Raw genomic sequence first — 21,790 nt, forward strand, 5'->3', positions numbered from 1 at the left:
TCTTGATGGGCACAGTGGCTGCTCTTGATGGGCACAGTGGCAGCATTTGATGGGCACAGTGGCTACAATTGATGTTTTTTTTTCAGTATTTTTCAGTTTGTTTGCACCCCTCAAAAATTTTGAGCACCAGCCGCCACTGCTGTCTGCCCCCATGTTGTAAAGCGCTGCATAAACTGTTGGCGCAATATAAATCCTGTATAATATTAATGATCTCTGGGATGTGGTGCACTATTAACCTACCAACACCATTGTCAATATAAGAACACCAATCATAAATAAGTAACATGGTCCACCTAAAATACCTCATTCACAATTAATACATTACTTACAGATATATAGGGCTTTACATGACTGCATGGGAAGAAACCAAGCTCGTAGGTGGAAGTATTGCGACCCTAAAACAGATAATTAAGCTTTTTTAAGTTTGTAAAACCAGAAAATAAAATTACAGTTATCCATAGCAATTAGATTTCTCCTTTCACCGGCCTAGAATCTGATGTTACAGATTCCTAAATTTTCAATGTTGTGTTTGCTTTCCTTCTTTTTTTTTTTTCAAGAGAAATTATAAAGTAGTAAACGTGAATGAACTGCGCATGCTCCGTTTCTAAATTTCCCGCCGTGCATTGCGCTAAATGACGTCGCAACAACGTAATTTTTTTTAACTTAGACGTGAATTACGTCCATCCCGATTCACGGATGACTTACGCAAAAAAATAAAAATTCAAAATAAATGCGGGAACGACGGCCATACTTAACATGGCAGATCTAACTATACGCGACGAAATACCATCTTTAACTATACGCCGGAAAAAGCCAACTAGAGACGCCGTAAAAAAATGTGCCAGCCGCTCGTACGTTCGTGGATCGTCGGAAATAGCTCATTTGCATACCCGACGCGGAAAACGATGTGAACGCCACCCAGCGGACGCCAAAGTATTGCATCTTAGATCCGAAGGCGTACGAGGACGTACACCTGTCAGATCTAACCCAGATGCCGTTGTATCTTGGTTTGAGGATTCAAACCAAAGATACAATGCGGGTAATTTGAAAGTACGCCGGCGTATCAGTAGATACGCCGGCGTACTCGTTCTGTGGATCTGCCCCAAAGTGTGTAAAGCCTTGTACACACAATGAGAATGTCGGCTATATGATCGTCTGTTTTGTTTCGCATGCTAGTCTTATATTAAAAATGATGGGGTTACTAAAGTTATAAAGATTCTCGTACGACAGAATACAACTTCGGAAGTGATGTAATGTGTTGTATTGTATTGTAATGTATTATTTTGTTTTAGAGCATGCGTGGTCTTGGTCTTCCGATTTTTTTTCGTATGAATACTGTAAAACTGAGTAATGAACATTATAGATTCCAATTAACCAACTAATCAGGGCTCATGCCCCGTACACACCATCACTTTATGTGATGAAAAAAAACGACACTTTCTGTGAAGTAAAAAATGACGTTTTTGAAACTTCAATTTTCAAAGACGAAGTTGCCTACACACCATCGTTTTCTCACAATGATCTTGCAAAGTGAGGTTACGTTCCACCACGTTTTACCATTGAAGCTTGCTTCTGGGCATGCGTGGATGAAAAAACGTCTTAGAAAACGACGTTTTTTGCTACACACGGTCAATTTCTGTGAAGTAAAAAGTGCACTTTTGAAAAACGACACATAAAATTGAAGCATGCTTCAATTTTTTTTGGTCGTTTTTTAGAAGACATAAAACGACGTTTTCCCCCACACACGGTCATTTAAAGTGACGTTTTTAAAAACGTCATTTTTTTTCATCACATAAAGTGATGGTGTGTACGCGGCATTAGCTTCCATCCTAACCTAAACTGGAAAATGATATATGGAATCTTACAGGCTGCAGCTTCAAACACTTCACGCTTCCTTTGGACTAGTGTTTGCACATGAGCCCTTGACTAGAATAGGTAACAGATAGACAAAGACTCTGCTTGATGAACAAGTAGCAGCTACCCCCTAGTCTTCCAAAGGTGACATGTCAGTGCTAGTGTATCTGGGTGTGCTGCCGACTGCATTTGCCTCTCTCCTCATCATCGTCATTGTGCTGCAGCAGTTGCCTCTCACCCTTAGCTTCCATACTATGTGAGCAGAGTGGGCTGTGTGTGAAATCCTTCCTCCTTGTGGCAGTGGAATTGTGCCAGAGAGTAGGAGAGATTAAGCCTATGAGGGCATCAGAGAGAGGCTTTGCTGTGTGGTGGTGAATCATGGGATATGTAGTCTTTAAAGGGGTACTACACAATACAAGTGAATGGAGACTAATGGCTGCCTTATGCTATGTACCACCACTTTAGAGAGGACCTGATTCACAAGGATCTGACCATGAGGGGCCGGTTGTGCGAACTGAGACTTCTGGGACAACTGATCACTAAGTGTATTGGACCTGATCTGTTGCATACTGGGAGCTGTGAGCAGAACCATCGAGCTTAACCCCTTGTTTCCCACAGTTAATGCGCACTGATGTTGCCCCTTAATTCACAGCCTATCAGCCATCCTTTGTGTACAGTCTTCAAGAGACAGCTACATCAGCTACGACAGAAGGGCCCCAACGAAAACCTGCCAACATTGTCAATTAGGTGCAAGGTACTTTACAGTCACCTCCAGGGGTACCCCTTCGCACATACACCCAACTGCTATTGAGTGCACTCAGGAGCAATGTATGAGCATCTATTGCTAAGAAATTCAGTGAGGTTACTTTTATGCCATTCATGCTTTCATGGTTGATGCTATTTTTCTGGATGCTGTGTGGATTAATGTAATGAGGCTTAGCCTTATTGAGGCGTAAGTTAATGGCAGAAAGTGAGGGTAACCTGCCCGTCAGTTCATCCAACGTATTCTGTTGTCCTGCTTATTTGTTTTTCATTAAAGGGGTTGTGTAAAGGTTTCATTTTTTTTTTTAAATAACAAACATACCATACTTGCCTCCACTGTGCAGTTAGTTTTGCACAGAGTGGCCTTAACGCATAGGATGCATTAAGGTGAAAAAACACAAACCTTTAAAACCCCTTTAATGCTCAAGTTGTGGTCTATTTTTCTGTGTACCATCATAAAACAGTAGAATATTAACACCTATTCTACAGAGGTGTGAGTAACCTATAACAAGGTGTGATGGCGGGGCTCGAGTGGGTTATAGAGTCGTGACATGGAACAGAGGATCCATCGTGCGTAGCACCACACTACTTAGAAAATACTTGATTTTTATCGATAAATATGTGACTCAGTCAACAAAAATGATACTCCAAAATGAGATGACACAACACAAAAATGCACACTGCATCTGAAATCAGAAGACGCACCTCCCACCAGTTCTGTTCAGCTTCTGCTTTTGTCAGTTCTATGACATCCCCTTTTTGCATTTTCAGCGGTGGACCAAATGCAATAGGCGGCGGAGGAATTCCAAAGTATTCTTGACATGTTTCCATCTTTGTAAGACCTGCAATTGACAGACAGACTCTAATGTATTGGGGAATCAGGTTTAGTTTATCTGTGAGCAGCCAAAACAACACTAATAAAGCTGGCTATAGCAAAGAACATATAAAAAAAAATTATGGGCAATAAGTGATCTGCCTTTCCATTAGAATTATGGGCCAGAAGCTCTGAAGCCCTGTACACGGCCCAGAACCTCGTCAGGAAAAAACTAATTAGTTTTTCCTGATGGATTCTTGGCAAGATTCTTTTGCCGGCCGAGTGTACACACGGGCCATTCAAAGTAACCGCCTTTTTTTTGAATGGCACGAACGCGGTGACGTCATCGACTACGACGAGCATGCGCTCATCATATTCTATGCCGTTGCCGTCAAAGTCATTTCGAGCATGCACGGGTTTCCATGGAGAGGTAAATATACACACGCTCGGGTTTCCCGGCAGGAAAACACTGCCGAGAATCTCATGAAGAGAAATAGAGAGCGGGTTCTCTATTTTTCTCGTCGAGATTCTGGGCAGTTTTCTTGACGAGAAACCTCAAAGCCTTGTACACACGCACGGTTTACTCGGCAAGAAAGCTCTGCCAGCAGTTGTCTTGCCGAGAAAACCATGCTAGTGTACGAGGCTTGACAGGCTCCCCTTTTGGTCTGGCCAGTGGGAAAAAACTGTTTATTTATTTTTTCTCCCAAAAAACAATATAGCAGTGTTCTATATGAAATACTTCAAGATGATTTAAAATCCCAAGACTGGTGTCCTGGCTGCTTGGGCACTAAGAGCTCATCACCCATGGAGGTAAGTACACTGAGAAATCATGGGGGGGGGGGGTATGGGAGGCTGTATGGCAGGGGCGGACTGACCATTGAGTCACTCGGGCACTGCCCGAGGGCCCCATGCCACTAGGGGGCCCCTTTAGGGTTGCCAGGCTCAGTAAAACCAGGGACAGTATGTAAAAATCTATGTTTTTTTTACATCTGTCCCTGATATGTTCGAAACCGACATGCTTTTGATGTGAAAATCCTGAGATTTTAGCTGCCCCGCCTCTGCACTGCCTCCTGGCGTGGTGGCCATCTGTAAGCCCAGGGGGCCCATAATCTTCTATTGCCCGGGGGCCCCATGAGTTGTCAGTCCGCCCCTGCTGTATGGTATTATTATTTTTTCTGAAAGGTAGACTAACCCTTCAACTGATCCGTCAGTGAAAATTCCGTTAAATAATGCTGTAACTATCCAGTTTTTATTTATTTTCAAGCATTTTTATATATAAATTGCATTGCAGTTATTGTTCTCATAAGTGCAAATAAACAACAGGGTATTATCACATATATTATCATAGTTATTGCAGTAAAGGATTTCAAAGCAGTTTACACATGGACCAAAACTGTCCATATTGAATTAAGGTGTGATCCAACTATTTAACTTCTTAAGGACCCATGCACACTGGGTGTTTAGCCCCCAGTGCATGAGGCTCCAGTGTTTAGGTGTGGGTGGAAGGTACTAGATTTTAAGGCATTATGCGCCCAGGGACAAATGCTCAGAACACAGACTGCTTGCATTCTGGGCATTTGTCCCTGAGTGCATACTGCCATAAGCATTAGTAGCACTCCGTGCACTATCCGCCCCTCATAGACTTTTACAGGCTGCCGGCGCAGGGCTGGAAAATGCGCCTGTACCATCCAACCGGACCACACTGTTTCATCTCCATTACCCCACCTTGTGCTCAGGCAGAGAGCAGTTATCAGCTCACAAGATATCTGGTAAAATCAACAGGTATTTTTTTTGTATTTAACAGATACTGTATACAAAAAACACTTCAACTTTACATTTAACAGACTTCAGGGAGAAAAATAAAAGGAGAAAACAAAGAGAGACAATAAGAGAAGTTCATTGTTAGTGGCAACAAATACACAGGTCAATTAACAGCAGAGAAGGCATAAAGCATCTTTTATTGACAATAATTCACTATATGGGCATTAAGGTATTTTCTTAGGACACTACTATTGTGAAACATGCTAGTAAGTGTAAAGTAAGTCATAAAATGACTACGCAATAAAAAAAAAAATTCTAAACTAAACGGATCATTATTATACATTTTGGTTGCAATCAAAGTGTACTACTTAGGCAGATGCAATGACAAACTATATATGTGTTATGTTTCTTTTTTTAAAATAACTTACCGGAGTCTGTTCTTTTACTTGGTGGTCCACGGCCCTGTTTTTCATGCAAATTCCAAATTTATGTTATTACTGGTGCCTTTTACTCAACACGTCATCATTTCACTAATCACCAAATATATTACTTGATTTTCTCCAACTGCTTACAAACTCCTTTTAAGTTCCTATTTATTACTGGTAACTTTGAAAAAAACATTCCATCAAATATGACATTCAGATAATTTATTTTACGATTATTTTTTGTAACAATCTTATATCCACTCTACTACTTCACTTATGCTGTTACATTCACATTTACATTTCTTATAATGCTTTTCCGCAACTTATTTTTATTTTGTATTCTGCCTTTATTTACTGTAACCTCTTACACACAGCCTCTATGTCATCACACCATGTACTATTTGTCATATAAGCGCTATTGTGTACCTTTTTAGTAGACGATGGACCACTGTCTGCAAAAAAAAAATGAAATAAGTTATTTTAAAACCTTAATTCTGTAATAAAAATAATTACAATAATACTGTTAAAGTGAATTTGTGAGAACATTATTATGGGCAGTGCCTTCACAGACTTGGATTTAAATAGCAAGACTGTAGGGAGTCTGGAACCCATAACAAGCTATGCTTTGCTTTCTGAGTGGATGTAATACACACGATCATTTTTCGGCATGAAAAAAACTTTGCTTTAAAAAAATGTCATTTAAAATGATCGTGTGGGCTTCACATAATTTTTCGGGTTCTGAAAAACGACAATTATTTTTTTCGAACATGCTGCATTTTTTAACAACGTTTTAAACAAGTTTTTCAGGTTGTAAAAAATGATCATGTGTGGGCTAAAACGACGTTAATAACCCACGCATGCTCAGAAGCAAGTTATGAGATGGGAGCGCTCGTTCTGGTAAAACTACCAATTATAATGGAGTAAGCACATTCATCACGCTGTAACAGACAGAAAAGTGCGAATCGTCTTTTACTAACACAAAATCAGCTAAAAGCAGCCCCAAGGGTGGCGCCATCCGAATGGAACTTCCCCTTTATAGTGCCGTTGTACGTGTTGTACATCACTGCGCTTTGCTAGAGCATTTTTTTAAAACGATGGTGTGTGGGTAACGTCGTTTTAATGATGAAGTTGGAAAAACGTTGTTTTTTCTACATGCAGAAAAACGTCGTTTTTTTTCATGCCGAAAAATGATCGTGTGTACGCGGCATTAGTCATGGTGCAGAAATCATTTAAGGCTGATTGCATGTGTTGGGTTCAAGGAGGAAACATGCCTGTGCAAGTTCAGGTATATTAGAAAGTCACTAGAGGCGGGCAGCAGTAAGCATGTTTGGACCCTGGGGATCAATTGGGGACTGTAAAGCAGTTCAGTAATCTAACATTGTAATTTATTTGAAATGACATGAGGGCTGAATTTATACTGCACTCAATTTTAAGTCCGCTGTCTTCTGCTGCCTTTCTACCTCATAGCTACAAAAAGTTGAGGGCACAAAGATTAAAATAGATGGTTATCTTACTTTTTACATAAGTACACCTGGACTGAGTACGTAAAAGTAGGACAAACTCTTACCCCATCTGGACTTTGACCTGTGCTTTTAGCCCCAAATCCAATCACTGTCAATAGCTTGTAGATTTCACCTCTGCAACATCTCTAAAATGTACCCCTTTTTAACTAATTAAACCCCAAAGCTACTCATGTATTCCCTTGTTATCTCTCACCATGACTATTGCAACTCCCTTATCATAGGCATCTCATTACACAGGCTATCCCTTATTCAGTCTAAAATGAATGCTGCTGCCAGACTTACCAACCCCTCTCTGTCAATATCTCCACTGGCTTCAGATTGCCCATCAAATTAAATTCAAAATACAACAATATACAAAGTCATTTACAACCACAAGCTATATCATCAATTTTGTCTGAAAATATTACCCAATATCACCTCTCTGCTCCTTCCAAGACCTCCTGCTCTCGAGCTCCCTTGTCTCCTCCTCCCATGCTTGTCTCCAGGACTTTTCCAGAGCCTCTCCCATCCTTTGGAACTCTTTATCTTAATCTCCCAGGCTATCTCCTACTCTGGCCACTTTTATCTGATCCCTAAAATCTCTTTTGTCTTCAGGCAAGCCTATCCTGTCTCCACCTAACAATTGAACTTTATTTGTTCCATTAGCTCATCCCTCACAGACATTACATTTTCTACCACTTGCCCTTCCCTATTAAATTGTAAGCTCCTAAGAGCAGGGCCCTCTTTTATTGTATTGTAACTTTACTGTATCCCTTTATATTGTAAAGTGCTACGCAACCTGATGGCTCTGTATATCCTGTACAAGAATAGTAATAATAATGGTAGCTGTTTTCTGCAATAGGCCAGGACCTATATTGGCAATGTAGAAATTAAGCCTAAGGTGTCTCTCCTGTGTGGTAAAGTAACATTTAGTATTATTCTTACAGCCTATGTGTTGTACCACTGATAGGAAGGCAATTAATATTAGTAACAAGGTAATAAGGGCTGAACGTGAATCCTGCTGCCTGGGTGAGCCAGTTTAACAATTAAATAGATTGACTGACTGCACTAATGATATTGTGCATATCATTTGCTGGGAATCTCCATAACCCTTCCAATCTTTGGTATCTCATTTAATGTATAAAAATGTATCTATCACAACTTGGCCCTCACCTTGCTTCCCGCAGCATGACACTCGGCCCAAGCATTCCTTGTGTGCAGGAGCTCTGCACGTGGAACATCTATATCCCTGGAAGAATATGCCCCTGTAGGTACCAAAGAAGAACATGTAAGACTAGTTGACAATGAAGCAGTAAGTACTCTATCACATATGCCCTCTTCTCTTACCTTAATAGCATTTGACAGGCCTTGCACGTAGCTGTGCTTTCAAATGAATACATTTGAAAATCATGTCCATTTGCATGAGCATGGTCTGGGTGAACGTTGGATCTGTAAGAAAAGAAATGCTAGAAATACTCACATTTATTGATTCATAAGAAACAAACCACTGCGGAGCTATTTGAAAGCTCAGTCTCAAAGTCAGACAGTTTATTTTTTACATTTCCAGTGTAGGCCAGAGGAAAATAAGTAAGAAAGATTCAGCGCAACCAATTATCTTTTTTAGTGGCTCTTACCAGGCTTTCATTGGCAACGATGAATGCTTCTCACATTAGCATCCAGGCAAGTTTTAAAGGCAAATATACTGTTTACTAAAGGAAATCATGTGCAAGTAAAAATTCATTTTTTTATTTTCCTTGTCCCCGATTATGTATTCTTTACAAAGTGAAGCTGTACCACATTTACTAAGCTCTGGGGAAAATATGTGTAACTGCACTTGCAAAGTGTACAGTCTATTTTCCTTTAGTAAATCCACCCCATTGTGTGTGAACCAAGTTTTTGCTTTGTCAAGAATAAAGATAAAATGGGCCAGATCCACATAGAAATGGATCGGCGCAGCGTATCAGAGATACGCTACGCCGCCGTATCTTACCTGGCTTTAAGTCAAATCCAGGAAGATTTTGCGCCGTAAATTACGGCGGCGTAGTGTATTTCTGGCGGCGGAATTCAAATCGGCGATTAGGGGGCGTGATTCATTTAAATGAAGCGCGTCCCCGCGCCGATTGAACTGCGCATGCTCCGTTTCTAAATTTCCCGACATGCTTTGCGTGAAATGACGTCGCAACGACGTCATTTTTTGAACTTAGACGTGACTTACGTCCATCCCTATTCACGGACGACTTACGCAAAAAATAAAAAATAAATCAAATTTCGATGCGGGAACGACGACCATACTTAACATGGCTAGTCTATCAATACGCCGCAAAATAGCAGCTTTAACTATACGCCGGAAAAAGCCGACTAGAGACGACGTAAGAGAATGTGACGGCCGCGCGTACGTTCGTGGATCGTCGGAAAAAGCTCATTTGCATACTTGACGCGGAAAACGACGCAAACTCCACCCAGCGGACGCCGAAGTATTGCATCTACGATCCGAAGGCGTACAAAGCCATACGCCTGTCGGATCGAACCCAGATGCCGTCGTATCTTGGTTTGAGGATTCAAACTAAAGATACGACGCGGGTAATTTGAAAGTAGATCAGTAGATACGCCGGCGTACTCTCACTGTGAATCTGGCCCAATGTGTCTAGATGCTGTACACAGCAACCATATTTCTACCTTGCGCTAGATTTCCCAATTCATTTTCGATTTATTAGGTTTCCGTGATTATTAGACAATAAAGCAGAACTTCACTTTCTCAATCAACATCGGATATTTTTAATCCTCATGTTGTTAGCAATAGTAAATAGATATGAAAGTATATCATATTTACTTGTTTTAATTTGAATTTTACATTTCCAGTCCAAGACAAATGATGTCATACATTGGAGAAGTCTTCAGGAGGGGTTTTCTCAGATAGGAGGATGTGCCTGTCTTAAGTACCTGGTGAGATATCTTGGGTCTGCACACTTGCTGATACCCATATGATGGGTTCAACCTTTTTTTGATGGATTTTTTTCTTAAAAAATATGCACAATGTCACAAGGGCACTGAAACATGCAAAGGTTGGAACTCCCAGGTGAAATAGAACAAAGTCAATGAATATGGCATGGAATTCTCAGTGCTGGGGTATTCCAGACCAGGGGGCAGTGGCGTTGCTAGGGGGGTGCGGGGGGTGCGGGCCGCACCGGGTGACACCCACTAGAGGGGTGACACCATCCCGATTTAAAAAAAAAAAATATATATATTTTTTTTTTTTTTTTTAGCTGACATGACCAGAGGTGCAGGTGGCTGTGTAATGTAAAAGGGGTGCAGTGATGCAGGGTGCTGTGTAATGTAAAGGGGTCCAGTGATGCAGGGTGCTGTGTAATGTAAAAGGGGTGCAGTGATGCAGGGTGTTGTGTAATGTAAAAGGGTCCAGAGGTGCAGGGGGCTATGAGATGTAAAGGGGGCCAGTGATGCAGGGTGCTGTGTAATGTAAAGGGGTCCAGAGGGCTGTGTAGTGTAAAAGGGTCCAGAGGTGCAGGGGGCTATGTGATGTAAAGGGGTGCAGAGGTGCAGGCGGCTGTGTAATGTAAAGGGGTGCAGTGATGCAGGGTGCTGTGTAATGTAAAGGGGTCCAGTGATGCAGGGTGCTGTGTAATGTAAAAGGGGTGCAGTGATGCAGGGTGCTGTGTAATGTAAAGGGGTCCAGAGGTGCAGGTGGCTGTCTAATGTAAAAGGGTCCAGAGGTGCAGGGTGCTGTGTAATGTAAAGGGGTGCAGAGGGCTGTGTAGTGTAAAAGGGTCCAGAGGTGCAGGGGGCTATGTGATGTAAAGGGGTGCAGAGGTGCAGGCGGCTGTGTAATGTAAAAGGGGTGCAGTGATGCAGGGTGCTGTGTAATGTATAGGCTCCTGAGATGTGAATTCCAGTTCTGCAGAAAGAGAGGTGGGGGGAGGGGACAAAAAATGGAGAGAAAGAAGAAGGGATAGAACGCACAAGAAAGATGGATAGGGAGAGAGAGAGAAAAGGGGAAGAAAGGAGAACAGAGAGCAAACAGTAGGGTAAAAAATATTTGAATTTTTTTATTGGGGGGGGGGGGTGACACCATATTTTACCGCACCAGGTGACACCAACCCTAGTGACGCCACTGCCAGGGGGTGGGGCATTTCACCAGGCTTCAACTATTCATAGGATACCACTTTTGGGTGGGATAATACAGTGCAATCCATGCACTTTTCTATACAAAAAGATGCGTTGTTGTCACACACTTACACAGCCATTTCAAATTGCTCCATCCACTTCTTCTTTAAATCTCTTGTCTTGAAATATAGTTCATATCCTAAGCAGGCTCGGGCATCAATCAGATAGAACATGTGAGCCCACTGAAAAAGAATTTTATGTAAGATGAGCTTTGTTTTATTGAATCACAGACTTCTATTTTCAGTATGCTGTTGGTTCTGTGACATTCCTCTATCTCAGGGCTGCCCAACCTTTTGAAGAGCGAGGGGCCGGCCACTTAAGTGACTTGGTACCGGGCGCGGGCCACAATGAGTGGAGCAGGCGGATGACAGGTCTGTGTCCACTCTGCATATCCAGAGCAGACACAGACATAGTCCACTCCACTCTATGGGCCCTTCTATTCAGTCCACCCAGGCGGATTTGATAGGTAGGCGGTGCACCTGCCGATCAGTTTGAAAGCAGCCCAACAACCCCTGCAGAACAGACATGCCTATATCAGCCATCCCAGAGCAGGAGGTCGTGGGCCACATCAGAGGGCTCCGCAGGCCACTGGTTGGGCACCCCTGCTCTATCTGATGTATTTTCCTAACCTTCCAGAGATATTATAGCAAGCCTTTTACAGTATTTCATATAAAAAATACAAGCTTGTTACTCTACTACCCCCTTTTCTACTGGGCCCCCTTCAGTTAATTAACTGGAATTGGCTACCCATTGAAACTTGGCCACTGAATACAATTCTGGAGAAATTCAAATTTCAAAATCTTTTGTAAGTGAGAGAGATTGAGAAACGATATTTCTTTAGAACCCCTCCTCTTGACTATTAAGTAATAAAGAAGATATAGTTCATGATGGTCTACCTTTTTATTGTCTCTGTCTCCAGAGGGGTCATCACGGATTTCATAATTCTGAAGCTTTATAAATTCCTTCAGGTCATATGTATCTCCTTTCCTCTTGCATATTAACAGTGCCCGATCCAAAAGAAAGGCATACCTGTGAAGTACAGAAAAAGATCAGAATAAGTAACAGTGTACTTGGCTATTTGATTAAATACACTCATGTAGAATATTGTGTTTTGATAAACCAATAGACAAAGATTAACATGATTCTGCACAGGTAAAAGGAGGCAGTAAAATGCAAGTAGCTGTGAGCTACATTACAGCTTTTACTTTGCAGTATATTTGAATATAATCAATGCATCTTTGAAATATGAATAACAATAATATTTTAAAGACTCATTAAAAAAATGGATTCTCTTGAATATGAACTGCACTTAAGGGAACTGTATCTAAAAAAATTCTCTGTTTTGTGAACAGCAACATCAGATTTGAGTTGTAATTTTCCAATGGAAGGTAGAAAAGGAGAAGAAGCATCTGATTGATTGCTATTGACAGCAGACTCCTGATGCAGCCCTTTCTCCAGTCTAATGGACAAACAGCACAGTTTTATGGAAAATATTCTGGTTCAGCAAAGGCCATCTGATGCTTTAAACGGAGAAGTACAGCCAAAGCTCATTTGTCTGTGCTTCTTCTGTGAATCACAAGAGTACAGTTTGTTTTGCACTCCTGTGACTCATTTCCAGCAGACAGCAGGCTTTAGCCTGCTGTTTGCTGTTGCTGACGTCACAGTGCTGGCCCAGGCTCAGGGGGGGGGACAGAGTCACAGTGCTGGCCCAGTGAGCGTGGGGGGGACAGAGCACAGAGCCGGTGACTGACAGTCATCAGCTCTCTGGTCACGGGGTTGAGAACTAAGCGATCAGCGGTGTTTGATCGCTCAGTTGATCGCTCAGTTCTCAGTGTTAGAGCCAGAGACGGACCAATGCTGCATCCACTTAGGTAAGCATGAGTTTTAAAAAAAAAAAAAAATACCATACTTCTCTTTTAAAAATGCAGTGTTTCTTCCAAGATGAACCTGTTAGCTAATCAAACTCAGAGGATTGTCAAAACCCAGACACACTGTGATTTATTTTATTTACAGTAAGTATGTTTGTCAGTTACCAACTACCATATTTATCGGCGTGTAACACGCACCCTAACTTCAAGAGGGAAGTTTCAGGAAATAAAACTTTCCACAGCCCCCTGCGTATAACACGCAGGCACAGTTTACTATGTATGCTCAGGGTAAAAAAGTGAGACTTATACGCCAATAAATACAGTAGTTACCTGGGGTCATGTGATGTAAAGTCCACATAATACATAGGAACTCAACCTCTTTTTAACAGCTTTTATAAAACTAGCTGGCTTAATTTCATTCATTATTTTTTATCTTGGTACTTCACCTCACCCTTCTCTTTACTGAAAACTGTAGCCAAGTTTCTCCATCATGGATCGATCGTGAATGGAGAAATATGCGTTTACCTGTCCAGCTTTGACTTTTTTTCTGAAGTAATAATCTTCAATTCACCATCTGTCTTTGGTCTTCCATATAGTGCCAGAGATTCTGTCTAAAGAACCAAAATTACATTGGGTCAAAATGCTGACCATCTTCCCATGACAGAGACAATAGTGAGGGCATCTGACCTTGATTCTTTCTAACCCTACTGTTTCATCAGATTCTCATCTCACTGATTAAATAAAATTTAACAAAACCATCACTGTTTTAAATTGAATTAACTAGGAAACTCCAGGCAATATATTTATGTTATATTATTAAGTTTCATAATTTTTTCGTGTTTAAATCTTCTATAGGAATAGCCAACTTTCATTCAAGAATGTACATTTCCAGGCGTGTTTGGCACATTTCACTTTGCTCAGATATCCTTATTTTTTTTTTTGAAAGTATTTTTATTGGATTTTTCAAAAGATATAAACATATTACAACATTGCATCCAGTAAAGTCGTATTAATACAAAAGGATACATTATAAAACAAAACAGAACAACAAAACAATCAACCAATGTTAGAATAATGGTTAATTATAAGTATGATAAAATCATGGAAATTAATTGATTAGACATGAAAGGAAAGAGACACATGGGGGTACGAAGACAAGGGGTGGGTGTGAATGGCGTTCACAGATAAAAACAAGAGTATAAGTGAATAAGTGAATAAGAATGGTTTCCTCTATCCAAATTCCCTTTTTTTTTTTTTTTTTTTTTTTTTTGTAATTTGAAAACATTAAGAAAAGTCGAATGAACTAATTCTTTTCAGAACTAGTTGTTCAGTAAAGTTTTGAATTTATTGGATTCTGAAAAATGCGACCAACATGCCCATTTGCTGTGGAAATTTATGGAAGAATCAGAGGATTGATGGATTAGGTTTTCCATATTCGCAATGTGTTGCACCTTTAATAGCCAATCAGAAATAGAGGGGGGAGAAGGTTGTAACCACTTAGCGGGGATGCAGAGTCTCGCAGCATTTATGAGGTGAAGGATTATTGAATTCTTGTATACATAGTTGGGTAAGGATGAATGATGCAATAAGAATTGTTGGGCAGTATAATCTGGAGCGTATGTAGTGATCTCATAAATCAGTTCATGGATTTTTTCCCAAAAAGGTTTAATGTCATTACATTCCCACCATAAATGGATAAATGTTCCGGGAGCAGATTTGCAACGCCAGCATAATGCTGATACATTTGGGTTATATTTATTAATAACATGAGGTGTCCTGTACCATCTCGAATACAATTTATAGCCGTTTTCTTGTGTCAATACGTTCATAGAGCCTTTATGTAACCTACGGAAGATAGTTTCCCATTGATCTGTTGAAAGTGATATGTTTAATTCCTCTTCCCATTTTAGATTTGCGGTATCTGTTTTTAAATCAAAACTTGCGTACAATAAAGAGTGCAATATTGAAATTAAATGTTTTTGAGGGGAAGTTCCAAGACATATATTTTCAAAAGGAGTCTTAGGTCTTAGCCAATCATAGCAAGGATTAGGTTTGTGTACGAACTGTGTAATAGTTTCAAAGTCATGTTGGGAAATGCCAGTATCAGGGTGATTATCAGTGAATGATTCATATGTAATAATGGTACCATGCTTGAAGAGCATATTGACCCTCAGCATGTCATCAATATGCGGAGCAGTAGGGATATTAGCGAGCAAATCTAAATGTATGTCCGGGTTGTGGACTAATGGGGTCATAGGGCCATATACAGAGGAGATATTAAATTTTTTGCAAAGAAACCTAAATATTTTTATAGTATTGCCAGTGACCGGGTGAGAATTTATTTGTTTTGGGATTTTGCGGGGTTGGATCCAAGGCAAGTGTTTCAATGGGAGATAGGGAGTGTAGGAGGATTCTTCTAGATTAATCCAGTCTTTAAGGGTAGCATGAAGGTGCCAATCTACAATACGGGTCATATGGCATGCCCAGTAATATTTTTGTAAGTCCGGTAATCCTATCCCACCCATTAGTTTGGGGATGACGAGTTTATCCCACTTAATTCTCGGCTGTCTCATATTCCAAATAAATTTCAGACACATTTGCCTAAAGTTCCTGAAAAAAGTTTGTGGGATCTTAATGGGGATCGTTTGTAGCAAATATAAAAACCGTGGGAGAACGTTCATTTTGATTATATCCGCCCTCCCAAACCAAGAGAAAAAACCAGAACCCCATTTGAGTAGATCTTCTTTGATAGTATTAAACAGGGTTATAAAGTTTTTGTTATATAGATTATTCACGTCAGATGTCAACTTAATTCCAAGGTATGTTAAACAATCCTCCTCCCAACTGAAAGGGAAGTTCTGCTTGCAAAGGGATACCAGAGATACAGGTAAAGAGACATTCAATGCTCTTGATTTGGAAAAATTAATCCTCAGATTAGAGATATTGTGAAACAGGGAAAGATCTTTCAGTAAATTGGGAATTGTAATGATCGGGTTGGACAGGAATAAGAGGATGTCGTCTGCAAATGCTGCTAGTTTGTAGGTCTTGTCTTTAATATTAATACCCACAATATCCGTATTCTCCTTTAATTTACATAAAAAAGGTTCCAAAATAAGCACAAAAATTATTGGAGACAGTGGGCATCCCTGTCTTGTACCATTTGACACAGAGAAAGCCCCCGACAGTGCGCCATTAACTTTAACTTTGGCCATTGGTGATGAGTACAGTAATTGAATAAATTGAAGCAAACGATCTTTTATGCCTAGAGCTTTTAAAGCTGCATGCATGTAATCCCACGCTATCCTGTCGAAGGCTTTCTCTGCGTCAAGGGACAACAAAAATCCTGGTGATTTAGTGTTCTGAAGCCAATTTTGAATTAGAATTGCTTTTGTGGTATTGTCCCTTGCCTCCCTGCCAGGTATAAATCCTACCTGGTCCAGGGAGATAAGACCAGGTAATAGGGGCAGTAAGCGATTGGCGATTATTTTAGCGTACAATTTAATATCCACATTTAGGAGTGAAATGGGTCTATAGTTGGAAACTAGCTTTGCATCCTTATCAGGTTTAGGGATTACTGCTATGTGGGCTTCTAATAGATTCTTAGTAATAGTTGGGGGAGCAGGAATTGAGTTGAAAGCCTTTAAAAAATTCGGAATAATTATATCTTGGAAAGTTTTATAATAATTAACTGTATAACCGTCAGGTCCTGGGCTCTTGCCCGTGTTAAGCTGTTTAAGAGCAGAAAAGACTTCAGAGGAATCTAATGGTCTTTCCAGATCACCAGCTAACTCCGAATTTATGGGTTTAGGACTATATGATTTCAGAAAATCAGAGATCAAGTCATGCCTATCAGGTGAATCTTGTGGTGTCGGAACTGTGGGTAAATTATATAGCTTTGAATAAAATACTTGGAATTGGTGTGCTATGTCAGCGGAGTTAGTATGTAATTTCCCCGTAGAATCCGAGACAGAATATATGTTATTGTGTTTATTCACATTTTTTGAATTAATAGAATTAGCCAGAAGTTTACTGCTTTTGTTGCCAAATTCATAAAAGATTCTACGTGAGAAATTCAAGTTACGTTTTATCTTCTTTTCCAGTAGTAAAAGAAGCTCTTCCCTAACTTTCAAAAGTTCAGAGAGAGAATCCATAGCCAATGATTGCTTATGTTGTCTTTCCAAGTAATTGATTCTGTCCGTGAGATTTTTAATGCAAGCCTGTCTTAATTTATTCCTTCTTGCAGCCATAGAAATCAATTCCCCTCTAAGCACGCATTTGTGAGCCAACCATACGTTCATAGGATGAACATCCTCTGAATCATTTTCAGTGAAATAATGGGCAATTCTAGTACCCAATATCGATACATTGCCAGCGTCATTAAGTAGAGAGTTGTCAAGTTTCCAAAGTGGAGGGACTACAGGTTTTTCCTTGAAGGTTAAAGACATAGTTATTGGATTATGGTCAGAAATAACCATAGGTTCTATCGTGGCCTCCAAGAGGGTATCTAGGTGTTTTTGAGAAATTAAAAAATAATCCAACCTCGAATATGTATTATGGGGATTTGAATAAAATGTGAAATCTTTACAGTCTGGGTGCAGGGTACGCCATGTATCGTGTAGTGATAATTTGTGCAAAGCATTTTTAATTACTTTCAAAGTCTTGTAAGAAATTTTAGAGGATCCAGAAGAAGTATCTAAAAGGGGATTAAGAGCTAAATTAAAATCTCCCCCGACAATGAGCATGCCGGCCGCAAAAGAGTCAAGTAGTTCTAATGTTCGTACAAAGAAAGGAGCTTGTAGCTTATTCGGAGCATATATATTGGCAATTGTGATAGGTGCGTTATAAAGAGATCCCTTGATAAATAGGAACCTGCCTTCTTTGTCAATTTCTGTGTCTAGTAATTTAAAAGGACAACTCTTAGAAATTAAAATAGATACCCCTTTCGTTTTAGAGTCTGCTGTGGTAGAGTTAATAATTTGAGGGAATCTTTTATCTGTAAACGTTGGCAAATCATTAGTCTTAAAATGAGTCTCTTGGATCAGTACAATATCAGCTTTTGATCTTTTGAGCATCAATAACAACTTTGACCTTTTTTCAGGTACATTAAGGCCCTTTACGTTCAGGGAATAAAATTTAACTTTTTGTAGCTGGTTTGATGAGATTTTATCTGAAGTAGCCATTATATCAGAAGGAGTAGGCGTTACAAGGAAAGAAATATCAACGGGGGGTAATTAAGCTAGGTATTGAGATTGAGAAGAAAAAAAAAAAAAAAAAAAAAAAAAACCCTTTGGAGATGACCACCGGTTTGAAACGAGAGTAATGTAAATATATAAGTGGTCCGAATAACGAACAAAAATAGAAAAATAAATAAATAAATAAATAAAAAAAAACAAAAAATATATAAATAAGATTAAACAAAAACTACCCTTTAGGGAAGTAGAACTAGTTAAAGATATAGTGGAATTTCCCCGTCACAAATCCAATAGGACTGAGGACGGAGGATTCCGCTATTTGGGGGTTGGAATGAAACTGGACCAAAACAGATCGCAGAATCGTCAAGCTACCCGCCCCTACGGACTCGTCCTGTTATTTATTAATAAGAAAAAAGAGACCGGTGTAAATACCTTTCAAAAAAAAAAACAGAAGCGTACAGGGCACAGTAATATTTAGTCTGGCACCAATGGTGTTAAACTACTAGGAGCCTAGATACATTGTGGAAAAATCACTGCTACTAAATATGACTGAAACTTACACAAAAATCATTGCCTCATGACATTTCTTAGAGATAGGACCTGTTACTTTATAACAGAATAACAAGCAAAGAATTGTAATCAGCTGCAAACAAAATTCTAACATCAATAAAGATACAATTTAATGTATCAATTACAAAAACAAGGAGGCAAATTAAACAACAATAAGATCATGTATCTGTGTGAAACATACTTCCCTGTTGTTTATATAGTAAATATTGCTATCCAAGACTATAACAGAAAAAGATTTCTAACATTAGATGCGTCCTACATAGTTTCACACATGTAACAGAGCAATTACATATCTAGGAGTGAGATCAAGACATCAATATGTAACTTAGGCATACTAGTGTCTATAAATATAGTAGTATTAGGTAAAAGAGAATAACTAAAACAATTAAGGCAGCATTTCCGAAAGCATCTTAAAAGACAATATGCAAAAATATTAAATAAAAATACAGAGAAAGTCCTCAATATTCCCTCCTAGATTTCCGATAGCGCGATGAGCTGGGTGATTGAATATCAGGGGGCTGAGCCTGTGAAGAGGTGTTTATCTTCTCTGCAGACAATGAGCGACGTCTTCTGAATCTGGTTGGAGCAGCATCCATCGGTTCATCACATGTATTGTCCTTTCTGTAAGATTTAAATCTGAAGTCCGCGTACCAGTCGGGTACATCCAAATAAGGGATATTCATTGCAGCGCAGAAATGAATCAGATCCTCAGGCACTTTTAACAGGGCTGACTGACCCTGATTAGTTGCCAGTAAACCAAATGGGAATTTCCAGCGATAGATAATATTTTTGCTGCGCAGTGCTTCAAGAAGGGGCTTCAAATCTCTTCTATGTTGGAGTGTTATATGCGATAAATCCTGATATATTTGGATTAATGTGCCTTCATATATACATTTGGAGCGGAGTTTGGCATTCCTTAAAATCTCTTCTTTGAGCTGGAAATCGCATAAGCAGCAGATAACATCCCTTGGCGGGTCAGCAGCTCTTCCTCTGGGTCTGAGGGCTCTGTGGATGCGTTCCATTTTAATCGCAGTTATCGGGGGGCGTCCCAAAAGATTATTGAATATGCTCAAAATGACAGGTGTAAGTCTATCATTTTCCACACTTTCTGGAAGACCCCGAATCCTCAAATTATGGCGTCGATTTCGGTTCTCCAAATCTTCCACCTGACGGTGGAGGTCTCTCAGGTGAAGGGTATGATTGTCCACTTTGCGGTTTACATGTCGCAGTGCAGTACCCTGTTGCGCAGTTGTTTTCTCTACCTCTACAACTCGCGCTGTGACTGCGCGTACTTCAATGCTAAGTTCAGCAATGGCGGCTGTCAACGTCGTTTTTATATCAGCTGCTATCGAGTGGAGATCACCCAGATTTGGTCTTTGTGTCAAATCCTGAAATGTACCGATATCGCGGTCATTATTCAAGGGTAGTATTCCCTCGGGAATAGTTTGCGGGTGTGATAATCCCAACTGGGTCTCCATCATTAAAGTCAATGTGCCTCCGTAGTAATGTAACAAGAAGCTGTATCTCTATCAATTTTTCCCAGAAAATGCCGCTAATCACTCAAATTGTGCCTGGGAGTAGTCGGGTCCCCGACGTAGTCTTGTCGACCCAAAAAAGCAGCTTACCGGCGCTCCTTTCAGCTAATTTAGGTCCGTAGTAGCGGGAGCTATCAAACTAAGCAGCCATCTTCAGTCCCGGCTAGACCACGCCCCCCAGATATCCTTATTTTAATGCCCATCTGTATATATTAGCAAGATAAAAATACATTTGAACTAAAGCTTGAGTTATGGCACCTAAATAAACTTAAAGCGAATCTTTACTCAAAGCCGATCTTTAAGGAATTTTACAAGTCTGATTAAAAAATAAATGGTGTGTCATAATGTGCTTGAACAGTTTAATTAAAAAAAAAAATCCACCTTTTATCATAAAAAAAAAATCAATCCTGTCAGTTGACTTTGCCCAGACAGTCTGCTGCAGGCATTTCTGCAGTCTCCTCATTGATCAGACTTCAATGTTGTATAGCAAGTCAAAAGTCACAAGTTTAGAGGCTGCAGTAGCATCCGATCTGTGGCAGACATTTGTGAACACAGCCATTGACTGCTCCGACACCATAATTTACATGTCACCGCTGAACCAGCATCTCAGTCTAGGGAGTACATGATCATTTAAAAAAAAGATAGTGGCCCGGATTCAAAAAGCACTTACGCCGACGTATCTCCAGATACGCCGCGTATGTGTAAGTATGCGTATGTGTAAGTATGCGTCGTCGTATCTATGCGCCGTGCCCATAAACTGAGATACGCCTGAAAATAGGCTTCATCCGACCGACGTAACTTTCCTACGCCGTGGTATCGTGGGCGCATATTTACACTGGGTGCATTTGCCGCTCCCATTGATTTTCTATGCACATATGCATATATGCATATGAGGGAGATACGCCGATTCACGACCGTAGTTGCGCTTGGCGCATAATATACGTGGCTTGCGTAAGTCGTACGTCCGGCGTAAAGTTATTCCCCATATAGGAGGCGCAACTCATGCAAAGGTAGGGAACACAAGCCGTCGTATCTTTTGTCGTTTAAGTTGTACGTGAATATGACTAGGCGTAGGTTACGTTCACGTCGTAGGCAGCGATTTGACGTATCTTAGGCAGTTGTTTCGACGTGATTCTGAACATGCGCACTGGGATGCGGCCACGGGATGGCGCATGCGCCGTTCATTTTAAGCACTTCTATGACGCTTGGCCCATCATTTGCATGGGGTCACACCTCATTAGCATGGCTCACGCCCACTTCCACCCAGCGTATTTTTTACAACGAGTGGGAGCAAGTGCTTTGTGAATCCAGTGCTTGCCTCTGTGCGC

General features: G+C 40.3%; 1 protein-coding gene across 1 annotated transcript in view; it reads right to left on the reverse strand.

Annotated features, from left to right (window-relative positions):
* Nucleotides 1-21,790, reverse strand: part of VAV1 (vav guanine nucleotide exchange factor 1) — a 125,815-nt gene that overhangs the window by 16,193 nt on the left and 87,832 nt on the right. Inside the window, exons 13-21 of the mRNA XM_040336985.1 lie at nucleotides 13,691-13,776; nucleotides 12,194-12,326; nucleotides 11,370-11,479; nucleotides 8,466-8,567; nucleotides 8,292-8,383; nucleotides 6,043-6,068; nucleotides 5,620-5,653; nucleotides 3,322-3,458; nucleotides 330-395 (exon numbers count right to left, since the gene is read on the reverse strand). Coding sequence (XP_040192919.1) covers nucleotides 330-395; nucleotides 3,322-3,458; nucleotides 5,620-5,653; nucleotides 6,043-6,068; nucleotides 8,292-8,383; nucleotides 8,466-8,567; nucleotides 11,370-11,479; nucleotides 12,194-12,326; nucleotides 13,691-13,776 — 786 coding nt within the window. The remainder of the gene's footprint in view (nucleotides 1-329; nucleotides 396-3,321; nucleotides 3,459-5,619; nucleotides 5,654-6,042; nucleotides 6,069-8,291; nucleotides 8,384-8,465; nucleotides 8,568-11,369; nucleotides 11,480-12,193; nucleotides 12,327-13,690; nucleotides 13,777-21,790) is intronic.

Source organism: Rana temporaria, chromosome 2 (genome assembly GCF_905171775.1).
Source record: "Rana temporaria chromosome 2, aRanTem1.1, whole genome shotgun sequence".
Taxonomy (NCBI): domain Eukaryota; kingdom Metazoa; phylum Chordata; class Amphibia; order Anura; family Ranidae; genus Rana; species Rana temporaria.